At 28.5% G+C, this 25,549-nt stretch overlaps 2 protein-coding genes across 3 annotated transcripts; both read right to left on the reverse strand.

Annotated features, from left to right (window-relative positions):
* Positions 1-749: 749 nt before the first annotated feature.
* On the reverse strand, positions 750-9,561 carry LOC113848957 (ABC transporter B family member 4-like). Of its 2 annotated transcripts, XM_027478410.1 has the most exons (13): positions 9,425-9,561; positions 8,908-9,204; positions 8,683-8,737; positions 7,975-8,150; positions 7,651-7,872; positions 5,619-5,857; positions 4,939-5,464; positions 4,563-4,836; positions 3,393-4,261; positions 2,988-3,254; positions 2,102-2,365; positions 1,728-2,021; positions 750-1,272 (listed from the first exon to the last, which is right to left on the reverse strand). In XM_027478410.1, exons 2-13 carry the CDS (start codon positions 9,175-9,177, stop codon positions 916-918), a joined length of 3,813 nt encoding a protein of 1,270 aa, XP_027334211.1. In that variant the 5' UTR covers positions 9,178-9,204; positions 9,425-9,561; the 3' UTR covers positions 750-915. The 2 variants fall into 2 exon arrangements, with proteins under 2 accessions (XP_027334211.1, XP_027334212.1); XM_027478411.1 differs by lacking the exons at positions 8,683-8,737; positions 9,425-9,561 and having other exon boundaries at positions 8,908-8,937.
* A 4,426-nt stretch (positions 9,562-13,987) lies between these two features.
* LOC113851508 (geraniol 8-hydroxylase-like) lies at positions 13,988-16,928 on the reverse strand. The gene is made up of 2 exons (XM_027482010.1): positions 16,021-16,928; positions 13,988-15,055 (listed from the first exon to the last, which is right to left on the reverse strand). The coding sequence occupies exons 1-2, from the start codon at positions 16,906-16,908 to the stop codon at positions 14,459-14,461; spliced, it is 1,485 nt and encodes a 494-aa protein (XP_027337811.1). The 5' UTR covers positions 16,909-16,928; the 3' UTR covers positions 13,988-14,458.
* Positions 16,929-25,549: the final 8,621 nt, after the last annotated feature.

Genomic DNA, 25,549 nt, shown 5'->3' on the forward strand with positions numbered 1-25,549 from the left:
AACTATAGTAAAGTAATTGGGGAACAGACAACTAACCAAGCCTAATAGTCGCTACGAAACGTTTCTCCTTCCATTGTGTTTATAATCTTACCATTATAATATATAAATACATGAACATCATTCTCTCCCATTTTACTGAAAATGAACTCAATTGGTTGATTTTTTAAAATAATTTGATGCAAACTCCGGAACCTTTGTATTTATTAAATCAGCAAAGACAAATGGAATGATAATATAAAGTGGTTGTCAAAATTGAAATCTATTAAAATTGACTTTAAATTTAGAGAGAAATCTATTAAAATCGACTTCTGTGTTAAAGAAAAATCTATTAAAATCGGCTTCTGTGTTAAAGAGAAATCTATTAAAATTGACTTCTATGTTAAAGAAAAATCTATTAAAATCGACTTATGCACATATTAAAAGTCAATTTAAATCGACTTATATATTAAGTATACCCAAATTCACGTAAGTCGATTAAAGTTAACTTCTTAATAAGTCTTACATTATTGAAAGATCAACTTTTAATTTAAAAGAATTCTAAATTTTTACCAAAGTCGATTTTAATCAACTTTAACTATAACATATTTAAGAACAAATTTGTAAAATTTTTTTAAAAGAAGGTATTTATGTAATTAATTTTTAAAATTATTTTATTTACGTAAAAAATCCTCATTATTAACCCAGTCAAAATTTTTGTAATTTTCCTTTAATTTCTTGATCTTGCATTATTTGCATTATTTCGTGATATCAACTCTTTGTATTAAAGTGAATTCTCTCGTACCTTATAATAAATTATTAATCACACTATCTTTTTACATTATAATTAAAACATTTTAGCTTCATCTATGACGAATAACAACTTCATCTATGACGAATATCAACTTCGTAAAATAAAAGGCACCCCTTCCACTTCTCTTATTTAGTTGAAGCACTTGTGTGAAGTTGGACCAAGGAAGCATAAAATCCATCTGGAATATTAATGAGAGTTTCATGCTTTCCCTTCTCCACTATAACTCCATTTTTCACCACACCAATCAAATGTGCATATTTTATTGTAGATAGACGATGTGCCACAACCACAGTGGTTCTATTCACCATGACTTTGTCTAATGCATCTTGAACAATTCTCTCTGACTCAGCGTCTAATGCACTTGTGGCCTCATCTAATAGCAATAACTTGGGACTTTTAATTATAGCTCTAGCAATGGCTATTCGTTGCTTCTGCCCACCAGATAATTGGATTCCCCTTTCCCCCACTACTGTATCATAACCCTGTGATAGATGCAAGAACATTTAGAATAGTTGCCACATTGTGATTAGTTCAACCAATAATACAAAGGTCTAATTGAAATTGTTGCAAAGGCATAACTCAAAAGACTTTAAAAATCTTTAGCAGGGTTCTAAATAAAAAGAAAGATACATTATCATAGTTATTTAAGACAAAACTTAAGTGCCGCAATGTAAGTGATGTTTGTGTTATTTTAAATCAACCTTTATTGTGTGGGTTACTGAAGTAAAATTTTAATTTTAATCGCAGAACAATATGAAATTTTAACATTATTCTCTAATCAAACTTAAAGTTTGACCACAGAACAGTGATCAGCCTTTAATGTCAATCTCTGTTGCATGTATTATCTTAATAAACCTTCAACGTTAGTTAAAGTGCATATAAAAAATACTAATAGTAGCGCACCTAAGTTTTTATCCTGTATTTAATTATTTGTTACCTGTTGTAATCCACTAATGAACCTGTGGGCATTGGCTAATTCTGCTGCAGCTATGATTTCTGTTTCAGTTGCATTTCCTCCCTTTCCATAGGAAATATTGGCACGAATGGTGTCATTAAACAAAACTGGCTCTTGGCTTACAAGACCCATTTGTTGCCTTAACCACTTGAGTTGTAACTGTCGAATTTCCATTCCATCAAGTGTGATTTCACCTGAATCAGGGTCATAAAATCTTTGCAACAATGAAATTACTGTGGATTTTCCACTTCCACTTTCTCCAACAAGGGCCACAGTCTGGAACAAAAATTTTGATAGCAACCATTAGTTGCAAGAATGAAATTATATGGTGTTAAAATATAAAACTCAAACTTTACCATGCCAGAATGGATAATCAAGTTGAGGTCTCGAAAAATTTGTATATTAGGCCTTGATGGATACTTGAAGCTCACATGACGAAGCTCAATTTCACCCTTGACATCATCCAGTGTGGTACCAGACTCATTACTTGGATCTATGTTTGACTTCTTATCAATTATTCCAAATATGGAAGCAGTGGCTGATTTGGCCTTGCTTGAGTCAGGAGCAAGGGAACTCGATTGGGAAACACCAATAGCTGCTAATGTTAGTGCAAAGAAAACCTGCAAAACAATTTGTTTACTTAAGCATATGTAATATATTGGGTAGGTACAATGTTGGGTATACTTAAGTAATTATTAAATTAATTTTTTAAATAATTGTAAGCGATATAAATATGACTTCTTTGAAATTAGGTTTGGCTTGAGGTATAGCTAGTTATAGCTTAAGTACTATCAAACAAGACCATTTTTCTTCTACAAAAATAAAAAATTTTCTGGTAAATTCAGTGATTATTTTACGTTTTTTTAATATTATTTTTTCATATTTATTTCCCTGTTTAATCAAATCCATTCACTTTACTAATTAGATCTGTGATATGAATTTGTTAAATTCTTATAATAAATACTTTTACAACAATCTACAAATATTTTTTGTTTGTTCTTTATTTATTTTTATTTGAAATTTATAAACATACCCATAGTATTAACTCTTAAAAATTACATTATCCAATGTTTGTATCTGTACCAAGTATGTGTACCGTACCCATATTCATGCAATACAAAAAGATGTAAATGTTTACATTTTTTAAGGGAAAATATGGCATTCGAATGTAACACTCCTACACTATTTTTTTTCTCTCAAAAGTTAATTATGAATGTTTGACAAGTATGAAAGAGTTTTTACCCGAAAAACATCTGAGAATGATGTCTTCCCAGCGTGCATAAGTCTAGATCCTGCATAAAAGCTGGCTGCATAGACACAATACAGTAAGACAAATGAAATCCCAAATCCTAATCCACTAATCAACCCTTGCCACATCCCTCCTTTCATGGGGCCTTCACACTTCTTCCTATATAGTTCCATAACTTTATCTTCAGCACAAAAAGAAGCCACGGTTCTTATGCTTCCAACTGCATCATTAGCAACTTGGCTTGCCTCCTCATACATCATCTGCAGCAACATCCATTGCTATAATCACAACTTGACTCATAATCTAATAGCATGTTTGAATTTATGTTTTATATGCACTATATAGAGCAATTACTTTTATAACATTGCACAGAAATGGAAAATAAACTCAAAACTCACCTTTGCATCTGCGCTGAATCCCTTCTCGAATTTCAATTGAACATAGCCATTTACTCCAATCAAGGGAATCAAGACAAGAATAATTATTGCAAGCTGCCAGCATGCAATGAAAGCAATAATCAAACCAGCCAATATAGATGCTAAATTTTGAACCAATTGTCCTAAAGCATCACCAACAAGTGCACGCACAGAAGCAGCATCTGCTGAGAGCCTTGCCCCAATTGCACCACTTGAGTTATCAGGCTCATCAAACCAACCAATCTCCATATTAACCACTTTTTCAAAACACATTAGCCTAATACGTTGGATTAGCTTACATCCAGCCACCGAAAAAAAGAATGCTTGGGCCGGAATCACCAATAATGATGCAAGACCAAGGACAGTAAACATTAGTGCCCAAAACTTTGAGTCCCTTTTCATCTCATCAAATGGTTCATAAAATGTTTTGATGACACCAGAAAGACACACACCAAATATGGGAAATATAACACCATTTGCTATGGCAGCTAGACATCCAAGTAGAAGAACTGGAATTTCTGGCTTGTTGAGGGATGCAAGCCTGCAGAGTGGAACCTCTGGTGCTTGTTCTTTGGGTTCTACTTCTAAGTTTTCAGGTTCAGGATCACTGATGTTAATTCCTGTTGGTAAACCAAAGGAAATCGAAAATGAGTGGCTACTTCCTGTGGATGATCCTCTACTAATAGATCTTCTAAGGGACCTTTTTCGACTCAACAGCCTAAAATATTCTGTGGGAAGTTCAGTTTGGTTGTGATGGTTTGAAGTTTCTTCTGATTCCTTGTTTACTTCTTGTAAGCTTATCAATTGAGAGTATGCTCCCTCAGGATCCTTGAGTAATTCTGAGTGTGTTCCTAATTAATAACCACAAAAATATTAAGATAACGAGTTCTTGTAACAAAGTCCCTAACATGCTGTTTATAACACATCTTTAGATTGGAAGTGAGACCTATACCATTTCATGATTCATAATAAGGTTTATCCAATAAGAAGTAGTTGTTTAGCGTGTACATGTGTGTAATAATGTGACAAAATTCAAATATACTCTTTATGCATGAATTGCATAAGAATGATAAAATATTAATAATCTATTTATGATCAACAGTTGAATTGAAGAAAATAAACCTAGTTCTTAAAGAAACTTGTGTGATATACCCTTTTCAACAATCTTCCCTTTATGAACAACAGCAATCATATCAGCATTCCTCACTGTGCTCAAGCGATGTGCCACAATAACAGTAGTTCGATTAACCATGATCCTGTCTAGAGCCTCTTGCACTATTCTTTCAGACTCTGCATCAAGGGCACTTGTAGCTTCATCTAGAAGTAGAATTCTTGGATCTTTCAATATTGCTCTTGCAATGGCAATGCGTTGCTTTTGTCCACCAGATAGCTGAGTTCCATGCTCACCAACCAATGTGTCCAAGCCCTATATGCCAAAGTACAATGCTCAAAGTGACTTAACAAATTTCAAGACTGCAATTCTAGAAAAGATTCTTGAAATTGAATTAGTGTAGCAAGAATCTAGAACCTGCGGTAGTTTATTAATGAATTTAGCAGCATTTGCAAGTTCAGAAGCAAATTTTATTTCTTCAATTGTTGCTCCCTCCTTTCCATATGCAATGTTATCCTTAATGCTACAGGTAAACAACACTGGCTCCTGGTTGACAAGGCCAATTTTACCCCTAATCCACCTAAGCTGAAATTCTTTCAGGTTAATGCCATCAATAAGAACTTCACCTGATTGTGGATCATAGAATCTTTCTATCAAACTAATGACTGTAGACTTTCCACTTCCACTTGGTCCAACTAATGCTACTGTTGTACCACTAGGTATATGAACATAGAACCCGTTGAATATCAACTCCTCAGGTCTAGCTGGATAACTGAAATGAACATCCCTTAACTCAATATCACCTTGAATGTCCTCTATTATTTTTCCATTTGGATCATAAGCATCGATCTCTGGCTCCCTCTCAATTGTTTGAAACATTTTGTAAGCTGCAGCTTGACCTGCAGCAAAAGCACTCATGCTAGGGGATGCTTGGCCAAGAGACCTAAAATAAGAAACATAATTATTAAGTGAATAATTTGAGATTCATATGAATTTATTTCTTTATAGTCATGTTGGTTGTGTTGGTTTTGATAAAGTAACAAGGACCTATCAAACTTCCTTAGCAGGGAGAAATACTTAAAAAGAAAGGTACTTACAGTGATGCAACTAGCACACCAACAATCACATTAAGTACAGTGCCCCCATTATAACCTTTTTCCATTATCATCTTTGTGCCAAACCATACAGCAAAAGCATAACCACAGAAAACAAAAAACATTACTGTGCCTAGGCCTACTCCAGCAATGGATCCTTCGTGAACTCCTGATTTGTAAGCAACTACAAGAAATTTTCCATAACTAGTTACAGCATGCTTTTCACCAGTAAAGGATGCAACCTGGAAATATACATAGTGAAAGAAAAATTAGTATCCAAGTACTTCCAAACAGTAAGTAGCAAGAAAAAAAAAACTACTCATTTTGTTCTTTTTTATCAAAAACCTTTTTAAAAAAATTAATAATAATAAAATTTTATTAGAAAAAGAAGTATTTATTATATTTTTATAACTTGAATACAATAACTGTGTACTTTTTCATAAAAAATTTCTATTTTTGGATCCTTAAACTCAGTTTTAAATGCTGAAGTTAACAAAACCTAAAAAATTATTATCCTAAATAAGACCTTTATGAAATTGTAGGAATATTTATTATTTTTGCATATTTATTAAACACTTCTACATTCTTGACAATTAATATAATAATAAAATTTGACTAACTTATAATGTTGTAATTATTTTTTTAAAAATCAATAAGTAGATAAAGTTAGTTAATTTTTTTTATTTTTTTAAAAGCTACTGAGAAATTTATTCTTTTTTAATATTGTTGAACCTAATCACATTATCAACATTTACCCTTACAAATGAAAAACACTTAATAAAATTTTAAAAAATTCTAAAATTCTTTATAAAAGGGTTAAATTATATATTTAGTTTCTATAGTTGATACTCATTTATGAATGAGCCTTTATACTTATAAGGATTACATTTTAGTTTGTATATAAATTTTTGGATACATTTTAGTCCCTACGGTTATAATATATGAAAATATAACAAAATACAGAAATAAAAGTTAAAATATAATTATTTTTTAAAATATAATGACTAATTTGTAAATATATCACATATAAGAATCAAATGCATATTTTAACCTATTATATAATTTTAAAATATAAAATACTAAACTTAGTCCAGAAAAATATGTATTATAATTTAATCTTATTTTTAATAACATTTAATTATTGACTAATAAAAGAATTTATTAAATTTTATATTTTGATTTTTTATCTTATTTAACAATGAATATAAAATTCACATATCATTTTTATTGTAATTTTTAATATGTAATCATCTTTATATATCGTTGAAAACCATTTTTGTAATTAAAAATAAAACATTCACTATATTGAAAATGTGAAATGATACTCTTACTTAAAAATTTAAAAGATTAACTTTATTATATAAGTAAATTTATAACTTTTCTATCGTTAGTTAATCTTTATGGTACTTTTTTTATCAACTAGATATTTTATCCCTAAAATTATACAGGTATATTTACTTTTTTTCAATTATAATAAAAAATTATTTTATTTGATTTATTTTTAATATTTTATCAACTTTAATTATTTTTTTTAATTAATTTATGTATATACAAAATCAATAAGTTTTATATAAATAAATATGTATCATCTTAAACCATAAATAATCTTTAACTAAAAAATTTGAGTTTTTATCTCTTAAAAATCTATTATTCTTTTACTTGATGTCTCATTTTTAATTTTTTTCAAACAAAATTCATAATTTTTTTAATTAAAATATACATTTGATCCTTATAGTTGACATTATTTTTAAATTAGTTATTTTATTCTAAAAAAACTTATATTTTAATCTTAGCTGATTTGTTAATTACATTTTAATCCTTGTCGATATAATACTATTAACTATAAATACTAAAATATAAAGAAAAAAATTAAATAATGAAAAAACATTCATACAAAGAATAAAATAAAATTTTTATATATATAAAACTTACTTAGTAAATGAATGTCAGCTAAATGTATAATATATCTTTAAAAATTATCACTGAACTTTTAAAATATGCATTAAATATACATTATGTAGGTTTATAAACATACAGTTTTTATTGCTCCAGTTGTCTGTTCAACTACATGTGCTGCTTTTGCATAAGCAATTTGACCTCTGGAAGCCATCCTGCCTAAGATGATACTCATAGCAGCACCTGACAAAACAATGAGTGGAAAAGTGGCCAACATGGCTAAAGTAAGAAGCCACCCTTTGACAAATGCTATCACAAAGCCCCCAATGAAAGTTGCTATCAGCTGCAGAAATTTCCCAACCTATAAAGAAAAGCAAAGGCTTTGTGAATTGAAAATGGCTTTTTTATCCTAATTTATATTAAACTCTACAATATAGCTCTTGCAAGTTGCGACATATAGTACCTTCTCACCCATGGCATCTTGTATGAGAACTGTGTCACCTGACATTCTCCCTATTACCTCTCCTGTGTTTGTTTCCTTATCAAAGAAAGCAACATCTTGTCTTAGTATAGTTTTAAAATACAATCCCCTTATTCGTGTAGCCTGTCTTTCCCCTGTGACCATCCAACAAGTCACCTCTGAAAAATGAAATGGTTCTCCGTTAGTGTTTTTCCTTCATGTTTATAAAACTCAATAGTGACACACCAAATTAATCTCAAATAATGATACCAGTTAATATAATCCTTGTTATCATAGTTATCAAATACTGGTACAGGAACAAGTGCATAGTTTGCCTTGGTATGCAATTTGTCTTTTTATATTTTTATTACAAGACTTCCTTTAAAGAGCACCTAGAACCTGGTATGGTGCAGTTGGCGCCAAGTATGCAGGGTCATTAAGAAAATCCAGTAACTATGCTAGAAATTACAAATATATTATTTTAGTCACTAAAATTATTAACTTATGTATTTTACTCCTTTTTTTAATTTAAAGGATTAAAATGACTGTTGTTTGATAACATCAAAGACTGAAATAATATTTTTTTTTTAGTTTTAGAAATTAAAATAATCCATAATTATTTCAGAAACTAATTTAAAGTGTCAAGTGGTTTAATTTTATTATGGAAAGGAAAAAACGCGGTAAACTTAATTAATTACAACATGTACTCACGGAGGAATGCTGCTACCCCAGAACCCACTGCCAAGTATACAAATTTAAGAGAAACCTGAAATTTTATCACATAACTAAACCATGTCAATCACACAAACAAAGAATATTATAAATGAATATAACACTAAAAAGGGGTTCATAATCATACATACAAAAACAAGACAAATCAAACTCAGCAACTAAGAAGTGTTCAATTTTCATATTTAGCCCATCCCTTGGTTTTACCTTGGATACTAGCTCCATTATGTTGGGATCTTGCTGGTTAGTGCCGAAGCTATTAACCATTTCACCAAACAGTAATGTCATGATAGGCAAACCCAAACCATTCCCAATGGCACCAATGGTTCCAACAACCATCAACAGAATGTCTGTGGAGTCGGCAAAAATGAACAGCTTGTGAAATGGAACTGTCTCAGGGTTTTCTTTTCCTTTGCTCTTTTCTACCCTTTTCTCATTTGATGTAGTTGCCTCATCATGTTCATTCTCTTCAGCCATGTCAATTCAGTTCCTTCTTTGCTCCAACTACACAAAACAAAATTAGTAACAACTAGGAAAAGGTTAACATATCAAGGAGCACAAATTAGAAAGCTTTGAATTGACAAAAACAGATTATAGAATCAGGGTCAGGTTGAATTCTAAGTTTTTTCTACTTTTTTTGTGTTAAAGCAAATCAAGTTCAAGGACCCATAAAATGAGTGTTGTTAAATATTCATCACTCATAAAAACTATATGAAATCCCTACGTTGTTTTGGTGGAGAAACACAAGAGTACAAGTTCGAGTTAGCTAATCCGAACAAGTCTTAATTTAGTGACCTGCCACACTGCAGAAAGAAAGAGGAGTGGCTCTCATTACTCTCATTTTTCAAGGATAATGAAAGTAATAGTCAAGAAAAATGTTCCACTTCTTAATCTCAAATTTTCAAACCATATGAATAGACATTTGGAAAAAAATAATATCTAAAAGAATAAAGACTAATGGACAAAATTAAACGTGGAATCAATCACTTAAGAAAATTCTACAAACTCACAATTGACATCCATTGCCAAACAAGTAAATGACCAACAAACCTGTGTACTAAAACACTGAAAGAAATAAAGAACAAGACAGAGGAAACACGAAGAGCTTGTGAGGTAATTATAGCTTTTTTTTCCGAAAATCAAAATATGATTTCCCTTTCAGTAATGCTAAGCAGATTCTGGGTTGAACGCTGGTTCGGTGCAAATGTTCATGCATTCTATGCACCTAGACTTTAAGTGCAAGCATCTTCAAATCTTCCTTGAGGAAAAGCATCTTCATCCGCGGTGGGTTAGTTCTGTAGCCCCATCACATCTTTGTGGAAAATTGTTACCTGATATTTTGGATACGATATTAAAAATATTATTAAAGTAACATCAAAATTTGGTGACATATAAATAATAACGAAAAAACATGCATTTAAGGGTGTATGTACATTAAGATGTTTTTCGTTAAAAATATGGTTAGAAGGTTTTATAAGATGTAAATTAAATATTTTTTGAAATTAACTTTTAAGAATGAGTTAAATTTAATTTATTTTTAATGTTTTACTTTTATAAAAAGTAAAATATTATGCCAGTATATCTACCGTGCCATAGTTAAGCAGATAATTTTCTCTGAACTGTTCATCTAAATTTTAAATTTAACACTCTGGTTTGAATTTTACACAATAAGAAAATAATTTTATATTTTAATCTTAGAAAAATTAGAAATGTCAGTTTTTAATCAAACTACATTAATTAGAAAAATTAAAACAAATTTTTTGCCCTACAAAATTAGTATTAAAAGATTAAAATAAAATGATAAAAATGCTAGATTAAAAATATATTTAATGTAAAAGATATTATCTCAATACGAGTGTCCTAACGTGAGCAAGCGTGACGATAGCGTAGATCATTGACGCGCCTACCTTCTAGAAGGAATAGTCTCAATTTTCAATTTATTTATTTGTTTATTTATTTGTTCTTTTATCCATTGATTGTGGGAAAAGAACAGTTGGGTGTTGTCATGTAATCAACAAGGTTGTAGTCAACGGTCAACCAATAAGGACTATTATTACTACCTACAGAAGTTTCATAGGAAGCAGCTGTCGCAAAGTAAATTATCTGTTTATTACTATAATACCACCGTGTAATGCACGGGCATGCATTTTTATATTTTAAAATATTAATTTTAAAAATTATTAATTACAATATCAATTGAGATTATTTTATTTAAACTATTATATATTTATTAAAAAGGAATTTTATAATTTAATTAGGCATCTTTCATTAGACAAGAAATAGAATAATGTTTTAATGCACTGAAAAGTCAATAAGGCATTAACTTTTCTTTCTTTCTTTGTTATTATTTGGGATTTCTGTTGTCAGTCATAACTCATAATCGATAGTGGAAAGTGAATGGTTTGGATCGAGTCTTATAATGTTACATGCTACAAGTTTGAAGTCAACCCGCGAAGACCGTTATTCATTGTATGATCCTTATCTAATTACTACTTCCAAGCTTCAGTCGGATAATGGGATCATGGAATGGTGAAAATTTAATATATATTAATATAAAATTATTAATTTTTAAAATAGTTAATTTAAAAATTATATTTAGATAGATGATTTAATTTAATATTTTTTAATAATTTTTTACAATTATAAATTATGTTATATTATTTAATAATGGTAGTTATTAAGATAAGTTGAAACTAGTTTATTTTAATAAATTATATTAAAAATTATTAAAATAGATTAAAAATAATTATGAGTCATAAGTTTAAAAATTATTTTCATAATAAATTTATACAATGAACTTTCTAATTTTATTTTTCTTTACGTAGCTTTCTATCATATTAACTATTTTATTTTAAATTTCTGTCGCTTTTCTTTTATATCTTTCTTAGTTATTTAATTATTTTTATAGAATACACGTACAAATATGATTTTTCAAAATCAAGTATGGATTTTTTTTATTATAAAAATTTAGTTCAATTAGTGTAATTAACAAATTAAAGTATTTGATAAAGATTATATGAGTTAGATTTTAATTTTAGTCAATCAGATTCAAATCAATAAATTATACGACAAAATGAGTTTATTTGATGAGTCAGTTTAAAAGTATTTGTAAAAAAAATAAATATAATATTAAAATTAATTATATATATTAAATTAATATATTAGTTTCTTAATTTTTAATTTTATTTTTATTTAATTCTCATTTTTTTATTCTGTCATTTAACTAAAAAAATATTGTAAATAATTTTTTATAAAAATATTATTTTTTTATAAATTATTATTTATCATTTTTTCTTAACTTTAATAAAAAATGATATATTTTGATAAACGAATTTATTATCATATTTTTATTCTTTTTTTTTCTTCTTTCATATCTCATTTCTCTTCACTTTTTGAATTTCAATAATTTTTTTTTCTTTCCTTCTCTTCTTTTTAACTTTGTCAAAAGTGTTTTTTTTTTTTCTTAATTACTTTTCTTTCTTTTTATCCCAAGATTTATTAAAATATTTATTTTAAATATTTGAGACTACGCGAAACATTTCTTTTAATTTTATTATATGAAATGATTGAATGATATTTTTTTTTTCTTGTTTTACATTTGTGGGATGAATATTTAATTTTGTAAATGTTAACTTCTTAAAAAAAGTATTTGTTATGTGTTAATGTAATTTTTATTTTAATATTATTATTTTTTTAAAAAGAGTTGTAAAATGAGTTGCTTCTGGTTAGACTTGTCTCAAAAGCCTAAATTATTTTAACATTTTTTAATTCCATTAGTATTAACATGTTACTTGATTCAAGTTAAAGTTGGCCAAGTCTGCTAAACCGAATTAACAACTCTAAGTAGAAACAACATAATATATCTTATTTTACATTAGAAAATAATATCATAATAATTAATATGACAGGTTAAAATTAAAGATAATTGCGCTTAAATAAGAACATAATATCATAATAACATTGAGAAAATTAGTACGTTAGATTTTAAATTTATTTTTTATGTTTTGATTGGATCCTTTAAATTTTAATTTTATGCAATTTTAGTCTTCTGTTTTTATTTTTAAATTAATTTTTTTATCTTAATCTTTGAACTTCTTAAAAATTAAACAGTCAACTTTTTTGTTATTTATATTTAATTTTGTTAATTATTAACTTTATTTGTTTATACAATTATTAACTTTATTTTTCTCCTAATTACTGTTATCATTGTCATTGTATTTTTTTATTTCATTTATTTAATTGATGAAATTAAATATAATTAATAAAATTTTTATTTAATATATATTTAAAAATTAGAGATTTACAATGAAAGAAAAAATTTCAAGAAGTAAACCAAAATGAAAGTTGAAGGTAAAATAAAATCATAAAAGAAAAAAAAAAGAGAAACCTAAATTGAAATAAAAATAAAATTTTAAAAGAATTAAAATAATTTTTTTTCTAATATTATGAAACTTTGAAATTGAGTTTTATAATTCCCATAAGCTATTACGCGGGGTTTCATCCATGAATGTAGGAATGTATATTTTTAATTATATATTTTTTTATATGTATACAAGTATGTGGAACAAATTTTACATGTAAATAATAAAACTAAAAGATGATTAAACTTTTGAAATTATAAAATTAAGAATTAATACTTTTTACATATTTAGTGAATTAAGAACTAAATTTTACATGTAAATTATTAAAACTAAAAGATAATTAAAATTTTAAACTTATAAATTTTAAAATTAATAATTTTACATATTTAATGAATTAAGAACTATAAAAAAAATTAAAATCTCATAAACTAAATTTGCGATCTTTATAATTTTGAGAAATAAACCAACTTAAAGTTTCTGTGTGTAGTATTAACAAATTCAATCTTATTTTTAATTGTCTTGAGTAAAGATTAATTTTATAAAATTTTATACAAAAATAAAATAAATAAGTACTTTTATTTTAATTTGCAATACTTTTTAAAATGTAAGTAAATATTTAATTTTAGATAATATATCTATAAATTTCATAAATTATGTAAAATTTAATATATATATATATATATATATATAATTTTAAATATTATATAAAATTATTTAACGACTGAATTAGTTAATTTTATATTCTAATTAAAAGTTATTAAATAATAAAAATATTTAAATTTAACCATTAGTGTCTCATCGGAATGGATATTTACTCTTTATATATATATATATATATATATATATATATATATATATATAGTTACTTTAAAACCTATATATAGTTACTTTAAAACCTAAATTATACAAATGAAGATTCAAATAATCAAAGCTGTAAAATTCAAAATCTTATTTAAACCTTAAAACCTTACGAGGATAATTTTATAAACTATGCACTTTTCTCACGTCCATCTATTGTAGTTATACTTAAAAAAATCAAACCTCGACCAGGATACAAGTTAAAACCCGAGGCCAGACTGAAAAGTGTTTTTCATATATGAATACCCCACTATAAACATTCAAACCATCGGTGACAAGTATTTGGACTACCTACTAAAAAGCATCATTTTAAGTGGCAATCCTAATGATTGTGCCTAAAAGTTCCACGCTATAATTTTGGCCTTAAAGACAGGTATTTGCTGAGTTTGAATCCTCTTAAATCACTGGATGAGTCTAGTAAAAGAGAGAAAAAAAAATACATGCATTTTATGAATTTTACAAAAATTATAAAATGTATGCATCTTTTTCTTTCATATTGCACCTCTTCGGTAATTGAAAAGGAGTTTTTCTCGTGTTTACTATTCTCTGAAGGGAATAGCAATGAGAGGCTTGACTTTGTGTAAAGTAATGCCATATTTTTCACTCATGTCCATGACTTGTGATTTTTGTGGTAGCTTCCAGTCAAACTGGTATAGAAAAGAGGCCAACATGGTGTGCACAACCCTTTGAGCTAGTGGAATACCTGGACACATTCTTCTACCAGTTCCAAAGGGAATGTACCCAAAATCCTCTCCCCTTATTTCTGTTTCACTTTCTAAAAACCTTTCAGGTATAAACGAATTTGGGTCAGTCCAAATGCTCGAGTCTCTTCCCATGTTCCATACATTAATAAGAACTTGTGCATCTTTAGGTACCTTAAAGCCACACATGTCTACCTCAGCAACTGATTTGTGGACTAGAATAGGGGCTGTTGGGTGCAATCTTAAGCTTTCTTTAACAACTGCTTGTAGATAAGGGAGCTTAGTGATGTCTGAATCTTTAGGATATTCATCTTTGTTGAGGACTTGTTGAAGTTCCTTCCTTGTTTTCATCAATTTCTCTGGGTTGTTTAACAACTCTGCCATAGCCCATTCTATTGTCGCTGATGTTGTATCAATCCCAGCTACAAATAAGTCCTACCACAAAGTGTGACAAACAATGGATAATTAAAAATTATACAACTAATCATGGTAGGCTATGAAAGAAAATACGATTTTGTTAAAAGTTTAATTTTGGTATCTGGAAGTATAAAGATTTTTTTCTTATTAATCAATTAAAAATTATATTATAAAAGTTAATAGATTTTAATGATATTATAATTCATAATTGAATGTCTGTAATTTTTTTATATTATCTGAACCTTTAAATTAAATTATTTTATTAATCATAGCTTTCAAGACATATTTTAGATATAATAATTTTTATTAAAAGTATTTATTATATTAAAATTATAACAAAACTTTATATTATAAAAAAATATTATTTTACACTTAAATTCAATGCTACAAACTAGAGGTAAGATTTTTTTATTAAATAATTCCATAGGCTAATTTTTTATAACAAAATTACGCTTAATTATATTTGAATTACAAGAAGAATTATTAATGATATATTTTATTTTAAAAATTGTTAATCAATGTATTTTGAACAATATAAATCATTATTTCAACGAGCCTATGTCACGGGCACGAAATTATTTCCACTGTAGTGGTCCTGTCATCCCAGTCTCCCACGTAAGGCAGCATTTGACGATGAAAAAGATACTCAGCGCAGATTGCGTGAGAGAGATGTGTACCACTCGTATCACTGAAAAATGAGTTCCGTGAAGGTAACATTTTTCGAAAGATTTTTTCAATGTAAGTTTAAAGATATATAATAGAAAACAACAAATAATATTTTTTTATTATAAATTATAAAGTTTAATATTATTAATTAGATCTGCGATAATTTATTGTTTTTAATAAATTTCTATATATAAATTTTTATTATATTTTTTAGACAAAAGTTAAAATAATTATTTTTTTAAAATGTCGAGATCTTGTATTCATTTGTTATCATACTTAAGAAATTAACACACAGTAATGTTGAATTTGATACTCACCAGAAATATATGCAGCAGATCATGGCGTGTCAACTCCAAATTTTCCTCTTGGGTCAATTTGAGAAACGAGTCTAACACATCACTTCCTTCGGTGCAATTACCCTTTTGAATTCTTTCTTCAACGATAGTGTCAAAAACCGTCAGTATCGTCTCATAATATTTTTTCATTCTTCTTCTTGCTCCCATGGGATCAAATCTACGTAAAATTGGATAATAGTCCGCAATGTTTGGCTTTGAAGCTTCCACCAGCATACGGGAAATAACATTCCTAAATATTTGAGAAGAACCAGAACTATAGCTAGCCAAGTCAATGGAGAAAAGGGTGTTTGAAATTGAATTAAGTACTGTGGTAAAGGCAAGTTGACCAATGTCAATGGCTTCACCCTTTTTGCAATTTTCTTGCAAGTAATCAAGTAGTTCTTTCATCTTTTTTAGGCGAATTGATTGGGTAGAGTCAAGTTGTTGAGAAGAGAATATTTTGGTGGCACAAAATTTTCTAAAGATCTTCCACTTTGGTGATAAGGGCATGAATATTAAAGAAGCTTTGTCATGTGAAAGGGCTTGAACAGCCTCAGGTATTAATCGGTTAGCTAAGGTTTGATCATTTTTATGAAGTGCTTCTTTGGCTATGTTTGGAGAGGAAATGACCACAGTGGTAATAGTGCCTATTTTAACAGTCATAATAGGCCCATATATTTTGGAGAGTTTACTAAGTGTTTCAGGCAGTTTGGGTGGGGCAAGTTGCAATATGTTACCGATGAGGGGATAACTGGGAGGACCAGGTGGGAGCTTAGGAGATTTTTTTGTGTTTTTGCTAAGGTTAGAGACTAGGATGTGAATGCATATGTATAGAAGAGAAATTACAGGAAAAATATTCATATAGTCCATGGTTGATGGCTAGCTATTGTGGCTTCTATAGGTAACTGAGAGGGATATATATAGGGATAAATTTCATTTCATTTGAAGGGTTTGTCAACCTCTGCGTGGAATTATGAGCCACTGACTATGTATAGTCTCTGGTTGGACCCTCGACAACTCTGTCAAAGAGCAACCACTTGTATGGGTCATGAAGTGCAGAAATTATAGGGATTTGGGTATAAAGAAAGTGAAAGAATTTAAGAATTATTTTATTTTCCCTTTCTACTTGGTCTTTTACCAGAAATTCTCCTAAGTTGTGAGATTATCATATGATTGATTAATGACAACGTATGATGTTATACAAAACATAAAGTATTGATTCTTAATTATATTCTTATTTAATTCTCATAATAGTTAATTAGAGAAATAAATCATATAAAAAATACATGGAAATGTCCTAACAAGATAATCCAATAAGCTAAAAATGTTAGAATATATAATAACGATTTCTTGAGTGAAAATCTTTTATTTTTTATAGTACTTTTCATGTACTATTCAATCGATTGTAAAGTAGGAACTCTTTCATAGTATATATATACACACACACGTAGATTACACGTATTCTAGGAGAAAGCTGTATATTATTATCTGTGCATATTGTTTTGTATATCTATCTTTTTTTTTTTATTCTTTTAGATATTTGTACATATATTAGTAGTTTTGTTGATTCCCATATCAGAATTGGTTAGGCTAGGTGTGCTTATTTTTTGCTTTATATATAGGCCTTGTTTCTTCTTGTATGAGTAAGAGAAAGAAATACATTTCTCATTTCCAGTATTTTGTTCTTTATTTGTATATTTCTTTCATTTCTTTTATTTCTAATATGGTAAATCAGAGCTCTGCTTTTGCATTCAGCTATGAGTGAGTTAAGTAATATAGATCCATTTTAAGATTCTTGTAACATCCCTATTTTTATAAGAATTATAATTGTATTATTATGATAAATATGCATATAAAGGGATGTTAGAAGAAATTTGAAGTGTTAGAACGGTAAGGTTCTCGTTGTAGCGAGTATATGTCGTTGTAGCGAGAATAAAGTAGTGAAATTGAAACATTCTAAAACTTTCTCGCTGTAATGAAAGAAGTGAATAAGATTGTCTCACCTGCAGCAAGAAGTCCCGTTGTAGCGAGAAGGGTCTCGCTGTAGCAAAAATTGTAGAATGAAAACTTCACTTTCTCCATTTTTTTCTCACGTTCAAACTTCGTTTCTCTGAACTCTCTTTACAATTTCTCAGATAAAATCCCTCAAAACATTGATTTCTTCCTAAATTCGCGATTACCCATTCGTTTCACATGATCCTAAGTAAGTTTTTTTAAATTTAATTGTGTTTTTACCGTTCATTTTCTTTGAATCTTGTTCTTAAGAAATAAATTTGTGTTATCTTGGTAGAAATGCCATTTTAGGACGTTCTTCATCATCAATATCCATTTAGATCTTCATTATAAGGTAAGAGGAGCACTATTTTATCATTGTATATTATTTGTTATATGTTGAGCTCAGGAGAGCATGTTTATGTAGCAAATTTTGATAAGATATACTTGAGTAATAAGTATTAATGAAGAAAGATTGTTGATATGTATATGTCTAATTGTTGGTTGACTGATTATACTATGTTCATATGAAATATATGATGAGAAAATATAAAATTATGACTGAGTAAGTTTCGATGATATTTAATGAATGCATTGGATATGATATGACTTTGTTATTGATAAATATCTGAATATGATAAATAAGTCATCGATGATTCATTGAATAATGTGATTATTGAAATTATGAGATAGTGGTATGAGTAATATAAAATTGGTCTGGGAGTGCTATTAAACACGATCTTATGATTGGATTGTGAATTGAATATGAGAGTTGAATGGATTTAGTATAAATAGTTACAAAGATACACTTGAGATATAAAGTCTGGAGACAATAGGAAAATCTAGGAGAAACGTATGGTGATGAGCAACATTCACATATGTGTACATATCCTGTCTGAAAATAAATGCGCCACATGACCTCATACTTGTTTTCCAACTAGACTATTGACTACGCCTTTGCAAAGTGACTCATTATAGTATACGTTATATCCATATGTATGAGCTAACCAACAACTATTAACATGATTGAGTAAAACCTCGAGAACTGCTGGAGGCATCAAATGACTGTGATTACAGTGCCCTGAGAATACATATTTGAAAATGGAAATTTCAATAAAATTATGTAAATATGTGTTGAATGAAACATATGTTATGTGATGATGGGCATGAAATGATAATTATTATATGTTTACGATTTATTGAAATAAGTGATATAATGAAATTGTGTTGTGTTTGAAAGATAGAATAATTGCTCACCCTTACACAACCTTACAGGTAGTAAAAATAACGACACGTCCCATGCAGATTAGTATAGTAGATGTCCATGCTAGTAGTAGATTGAATTATATTTTTAGATAGTATATTGTAATACATTTAAATTTTAGAGTGTATTTTGAGGAGGATCAGGAGTACACTTTAGAAGTAATTTATAATTATGTAGTTTCTTTTGATTTTCCCACTAATGGTCAAATTCATAAGTCTTTTAGTTTTCATTTATACCAGGGAACAGAAAGGTCTTATAGGATCATGAATAATATATTTACTTATCATGATCATCATTTGCTAAGAAAGCCTAATAGCTATACATTTGAGAGATTTCCTAGTATAAAAATGGCAGTGGACTCGAGTGATGCCTACTTTGAAGGATGATGAATTAACCACTAAGAACTTGACAAAAATTGAGGGATGGCATGATATAGACGAACAGTTCCAGGTCCTCAAGTATGTGGTATGATTATGACCTGCTGTATATTTTGGAATATGTTAAATGGAAGGTTTGCAAATGTAATATTTCATGATGTAAATAAATTTTTGAGTATATTAACATAGATTTATAGTATATTTATGCCGTTATTTCTAATTTTATGATTTCACACGTGACTTTAGTGATGAAAGGATTTCATTTTAGTAAATTTTGATTATTCGAATGATGAAAGTTTAGTTATTTCTTATAACTCTTCATAAATTGACATATTTGAAATAATGAAATATATAGTGTTATAATACCTCTCCATACTATCTACATGTGTCAGAAAATTCATCTATAGTCATTGTTCCTAACGTTCTTGAGGGAACAAATTTATCATCAATGGTCTAGATCAGTTCGTATGAGTCTTGTCTCCAAGAATAAACTTGGTTTTGCTAATGGAACTATTAAAGCACTAGGTCGCACAAATTCTTTATATCCAACATGGAAGAGAGCGAACATGATGGATGGTTGTCTCTTGACTCCTCAAATCTTTGTCACTAACCATTGCTCAAAGTGTTATTTGGATGGATATTGCCTCTGATATATGGAATGAACTTAAAGAAAGATTCTCTCAGGAAAACATGCTTTGTATTGCAGATTTACAAGATTTGATATCTTCCTTCAAGTAAGGGGAATTAATTGTCATAAACTATTTCACTGACTTGAAAATTCTTTGGGATGAACTTGTAGTTTTTCGTCCTTTACCAACTTGTAATTGTGCAATTAGGTGCCCGTGTAATGCCATAACAAACTTTAGCAAGTACAAAACTCAAGACCAAGTTTTTAAATTCCTATGAGGATTGAATAAAAATTACTCTACTGTTAAAACCCAAATATTGATGATGGATTCTCTTCCATCTTTGAATTGTGTTTTCTCATTAGTAGTTCAGCAAAGGAGACATATTTTTTATGATTCACCAAATCAGTCAAAGGTAATGGCTATTGGGAGAGGAAATTTCAAGAGAAACTCACTAGTCAAGCTGTTGGTTTTGTTGGTGCTAGAAAGGAAAATGTATTGCAGACTAAAGGTAATTTTGGTAAGGAAAATAGTACAAAAATATGCAATCATTATGGCAAATCAGGACATACTATTGATTCTTGCTATAGAAAGCATGGATTCCCACTGCACTTCAAATTTAAAAATAAAAATCATGACCAGATTCATGCCAATGTTGTTTTTCATAATGATAATCCTAATGTTGATAAAGGGAACACTGAAAGTCTAAAGGCAAATGTATAGTCACAATAATTTGGTTTTACTTTAAAGCAATGTCAAGGATTGTTGGCACTCTTACAACAACATAGTCCAACAGTATATCCAATCAAGTATCTATTATTCCATCACCTTCTTTCACACCTTCGGGTCACACTATTCCATCTCTTAATGGTAAATCTTCCTCTTCCTATAGTGTTTGGATACTTGATAGTGGTGCCATTGACCACATTTGTTTAAACCTTTCTCATTTTACTTATTTTCACCAAATTAAACCTGTTCATGTCAAGTTACTGAATGAAAATAAAGTTGTTGCAAATCATTTTGGTAGCTTATTTCTGACTCCAAATCATGTCATAGATAATGTTTTTTACTTCCCTTGTTTTTCTTTAATTTACCATTTGTGGCAAAATTGACCAATAATTTATCTTGTGTTCTTATTTTTCATTCAACTCATTGTCAAATTCAGGACAAGAGTTTATTGAAGATGATTGGTTTAGTTAGTGAGCATGATAGACTTTACATACTCAGGGTGCCTTCTTACCAAATGCTTCAACCCATCAAGTCCTCACTGCATATTGTCAATGTTGTTAATTTTACTTCTAGTAATCATGAAACTCCTTGGCATTATAGACTTTGGACATTTTTCAAATAAATGCGTAGATGTTATAAGAAGTAAATTTCCTTTTGTGAAGTATGATAAGATTTATGTTTATAATATTTGTTACTATGCTAAGCAAAGGAGACTTCCCTTTCCTAAAGCACCTCAAAATCTGTGAAATGTTTTTATCTTGTTTACACTGATCTTTGGGGACCATATTCTACCTCATCCATTCATGGGCACAAGTACTTTATGACCATTGTTGATAATTACTCCCATTACACCTATATTTTCCTTTTAAAACAAAAATATGAAACAGCAAAATTTTTACAAAACTTTGTAACTCTAGTACAGACAAAATTTGAATCAGCCATAAAAATGATAAGAAGTGATAATGGAACTGAGTTTTTTATGGCTAACTTCTATACTAATAAAGGAATAATACATAAAACTTCATGTATAAATATTCCTCAGCAAAATAGCATAGTAGAGAGAAAACATGGTTATTTGCTGAATGTAGCATAAGTTCTAATGTTATAGTCTAATTTGCCAAAAATATACTAGTCTTATGCAGTTTTACATGTTGCCCAAATCATTAACATGCTTCCTACACTTATTTTGGATTATTCTTCTCCATATGAAATTTTATATAAGACACATGCAAATTTTTCTCAATTAAGGGTCTTTAGATCCTTATGTTTTGCTAGTAGTTCACCTATCAATAGAAAGAAGTTTGATTCACGTGCGTACAAATGTGTTTTCCTTGGATTTAAAGTTGGAACCAAAGGTTACATTCTGCTGAGCATTCATACTAGGGAGTTGTTTGTGTCCAGAGAGGTGATTTTTCATAAACATCCTATATCTGATGACACAAATAATTTGTCCATTTTTTATGAAGAACCTCCAGAACATGAAAGTGAAACCACACATATTCAATCTACTTGTTAAAAGCATCAAAACAAGAAGGCCTTTTAAAATCAAGGACTTGGGGAACGTACGATAACTTTCTTAGTTTAGAAGTTGCTCGAAGTAAAAAGAGGATTTTTGTGAACTAAAGAAATTATGCTTTAGAGTTGCGGTCTGAGGCCGATCTCTTGGCTTGTAAACTAGCAGCCACTCCTATTGACTGTCAAAAAGTTTTCTTGTGATGAAGGTGAATTGTTTCCAGATGTTCTTACCTATAGGTGTTTGAGAGGAAGATTTATGTATCTTACGAATAGTCAACTGGATATAACATTTTCTGTTCAACAACTTTCTCAATTTGTTTCTAAGCCATCAATGACTCATTATAATGCTACTTTGAGAATTTTGAGATACATTAAAGGTGCTCCCAACCTTGGTTTGTTCTTTCCATACAATTCAATTCTCCAACTAAAAGCTTACAGTGACAGTGATTGGGGAACTTGCCAGATATAAGACGTTCAATCATTGATTTTATATATATATTGTTTGATGTACATGAACTTTTTCAAAATGAAAGGATGAATTATTTTGTGGCATGTTAGGATAGATCACAGAGATAATCTAAGATAAAAGAAAATGGAAAGTCCCCCGTCAAAGAAAAGAATAGGAAAAATAAAACTAATTTAAAAATAAACAAATCAAAATATATTTAATTTGTGAAAAAAATCCTACATTAGAAAGGAGATATGAGAATAATTTTACTTCATCTTAGAAAGTGATTTAAATTGCTTTTATTAAAGGCTTTATGCAAGTAATTCAGACTTTGAAAAATAGTTAATGAACTGTTCTCAAAAGTGAATTCTAGAAAACGGTTTGACATGATAATGGTTCCTAGAAATATATTTTGAAGAGCAGTTCAATAAATTTACTTTGCAAAGCAGTTTATATGCCACCACTCTCCAAAATATCTTAAGTTTTAGTAAAATTTGGTAGAATCTATTTTTATTTTAAATTTTATAAAAATTTGATACACCTGAAAGACAAAGAAGTAATATGATAATCAATCAATAAATAAAGTTAAAAATATTTTAATATTCCAAATACACCTAATAAAACAAGTTATATATCCATAATAATACAAACAAGGATAAAATTAATATAATTATATTAGTGCTATAATTATAATTATAAATTAAAATTAAAAATAGATAACAATTTACATACATTCACAATATTTTACAAAGCATAACTATATGTATTATGATGTGTTTTACTAAACAACTATGCGTACAACAAATTTATAAAAAAATATAGTCTATTGCCTAAAATATATCATTTCATTACCAAGAGATAGTCCTGAACCAACATATATAAACTACTTTCATTTCACTTATCCTATGTAAAAGACTCTTTAAAATAATTCTAATTTTCAAACCATTAAATCAAATACAACTTTGACAATACTTTCTTGCTAGTTTCTATTCTTCTTAAGACTATATACATTTAGTTCTATGTCATCACAACATATATTCTTGCAAGTTTTTATTCTTTACCTAAAACTATACAATAAAAAAAAATTATAACATATTCAACTTAAAAATTAAAGCATAGAACCCATAATTCTCATTACAATTCTATCTCTATTACATTGCATTCTATAAACTTATCACAAATTTGACATTTAAACATAAAGTAAAACTTAAATATAAATTAACTAAAACAACACGGGAAACTGTTATTCAAAGTATTCTTTAATTTTAAAATAAAAAATTTTTAGAATGGTTAAATTTTAACTACTTCTTAAGACTTTCTTAGATAGTAGTTTTAAGTAGATTTTATAAAATGATTTTATGATAATCACTCTTTAAATATATTTTAAAAATTAATTTATTATTAACCACTTTTCAAGTTAGTAAATCATAAGATATAATCTATATTGAAGAAATATTAATTGAAAACAGACTAATTTAAACAAAGTTAGCTCATAAAAACATATGAAGATAGAGTCAATAAATAAATAAATCAATTCAGTGATTGTTGTAATTGATCATTAAGTGAAAATAATACTAAAAATCGTATTATTTCCAATGGACAAAAGCTATCGAAAACACATAAAAATAGCTATCATCTCATGTCAACAAAAAAGATTTAACAACCAATATGGTTGCAGATTGTTGGGCAAGCAAAACTCTTTCGCATTGGATCTTTCATGATTCTGTGTGTGAAAGGATGGAGGCATCCCATCGTTTGGATATAATCAACTTCTTCACATTTGGAGTTTCCTGGGGAGGGCGATAGGGGTTTTTCTTTTTCTTGATCTTGTTTTTCTTTATTTTGATCTTTTTCTTTCTTCTTATTTTTCTATTGTTCGTGAATTTGCTAGATGAACAAAGCCTATTAGTTATGTGACGTCCAATTTCCTCAATTTCTCAAGTGTGAAATAGCTCTTAATTAAGATATACTTTTGGTTAATTATTCTGGTATTATGAAATAGCTGAATAATGAGATAAACCATAACACTATTATTACTTCGGTATTAGCAATGTCTAAAACCAAGACCACTGAATAACTTTTCATTAAAGAATTGAATAATATCACGTAAGGCTACAATTAGTGATATATAGGATCAGGAATATACCCTTTTACACATTCTTAACGACCCGATTAAATATGTTCGTCTCATATAAAAAAAAATTAAAATGCAATTAATAATTTAAATTTTGAAAAATATAAAAATACACTAAATGATGGTAAATTTTACTAATTAATTTTGTAATGTATATAGGAGTTACAGAATTAAATTTGTAGCCCTAAATCGGCCTACCACCAATATTATAGCACAAATTTCGAACTAATTCATTGTTGTGTTGATTTTTTTTAAAAAAATCGTTTTTTAAAAGATGAGTAAATTAATTACCATATTTAAAATTTAATTTAATTTTATTTGATTTATGTCAAAGTTCAAGGTTAGTTTGTAAATAATCATGAAGGTTCAGCTTTCCATTTCATTGCAATGTAAATGACAAACATAAGACATTGTTATTTTTTCCAG

Source organism: Abrus precatorius, unplaced genomic scaffold (genome assembly GCF_003935025.1).
Source record: "Abrus precatorius isolate BTA unplaced genomic scaffold, Abrus_2018 Scaffold9, whole genome shotgun sequence".
Classification (NCBI taxonomy): domain Eukaryota; kingdom Viridiplantae; phylum Streptophyta; class Magnoliopsida; order Fabales; family Fabaceae; genus Abrus; species Abrus precatorius.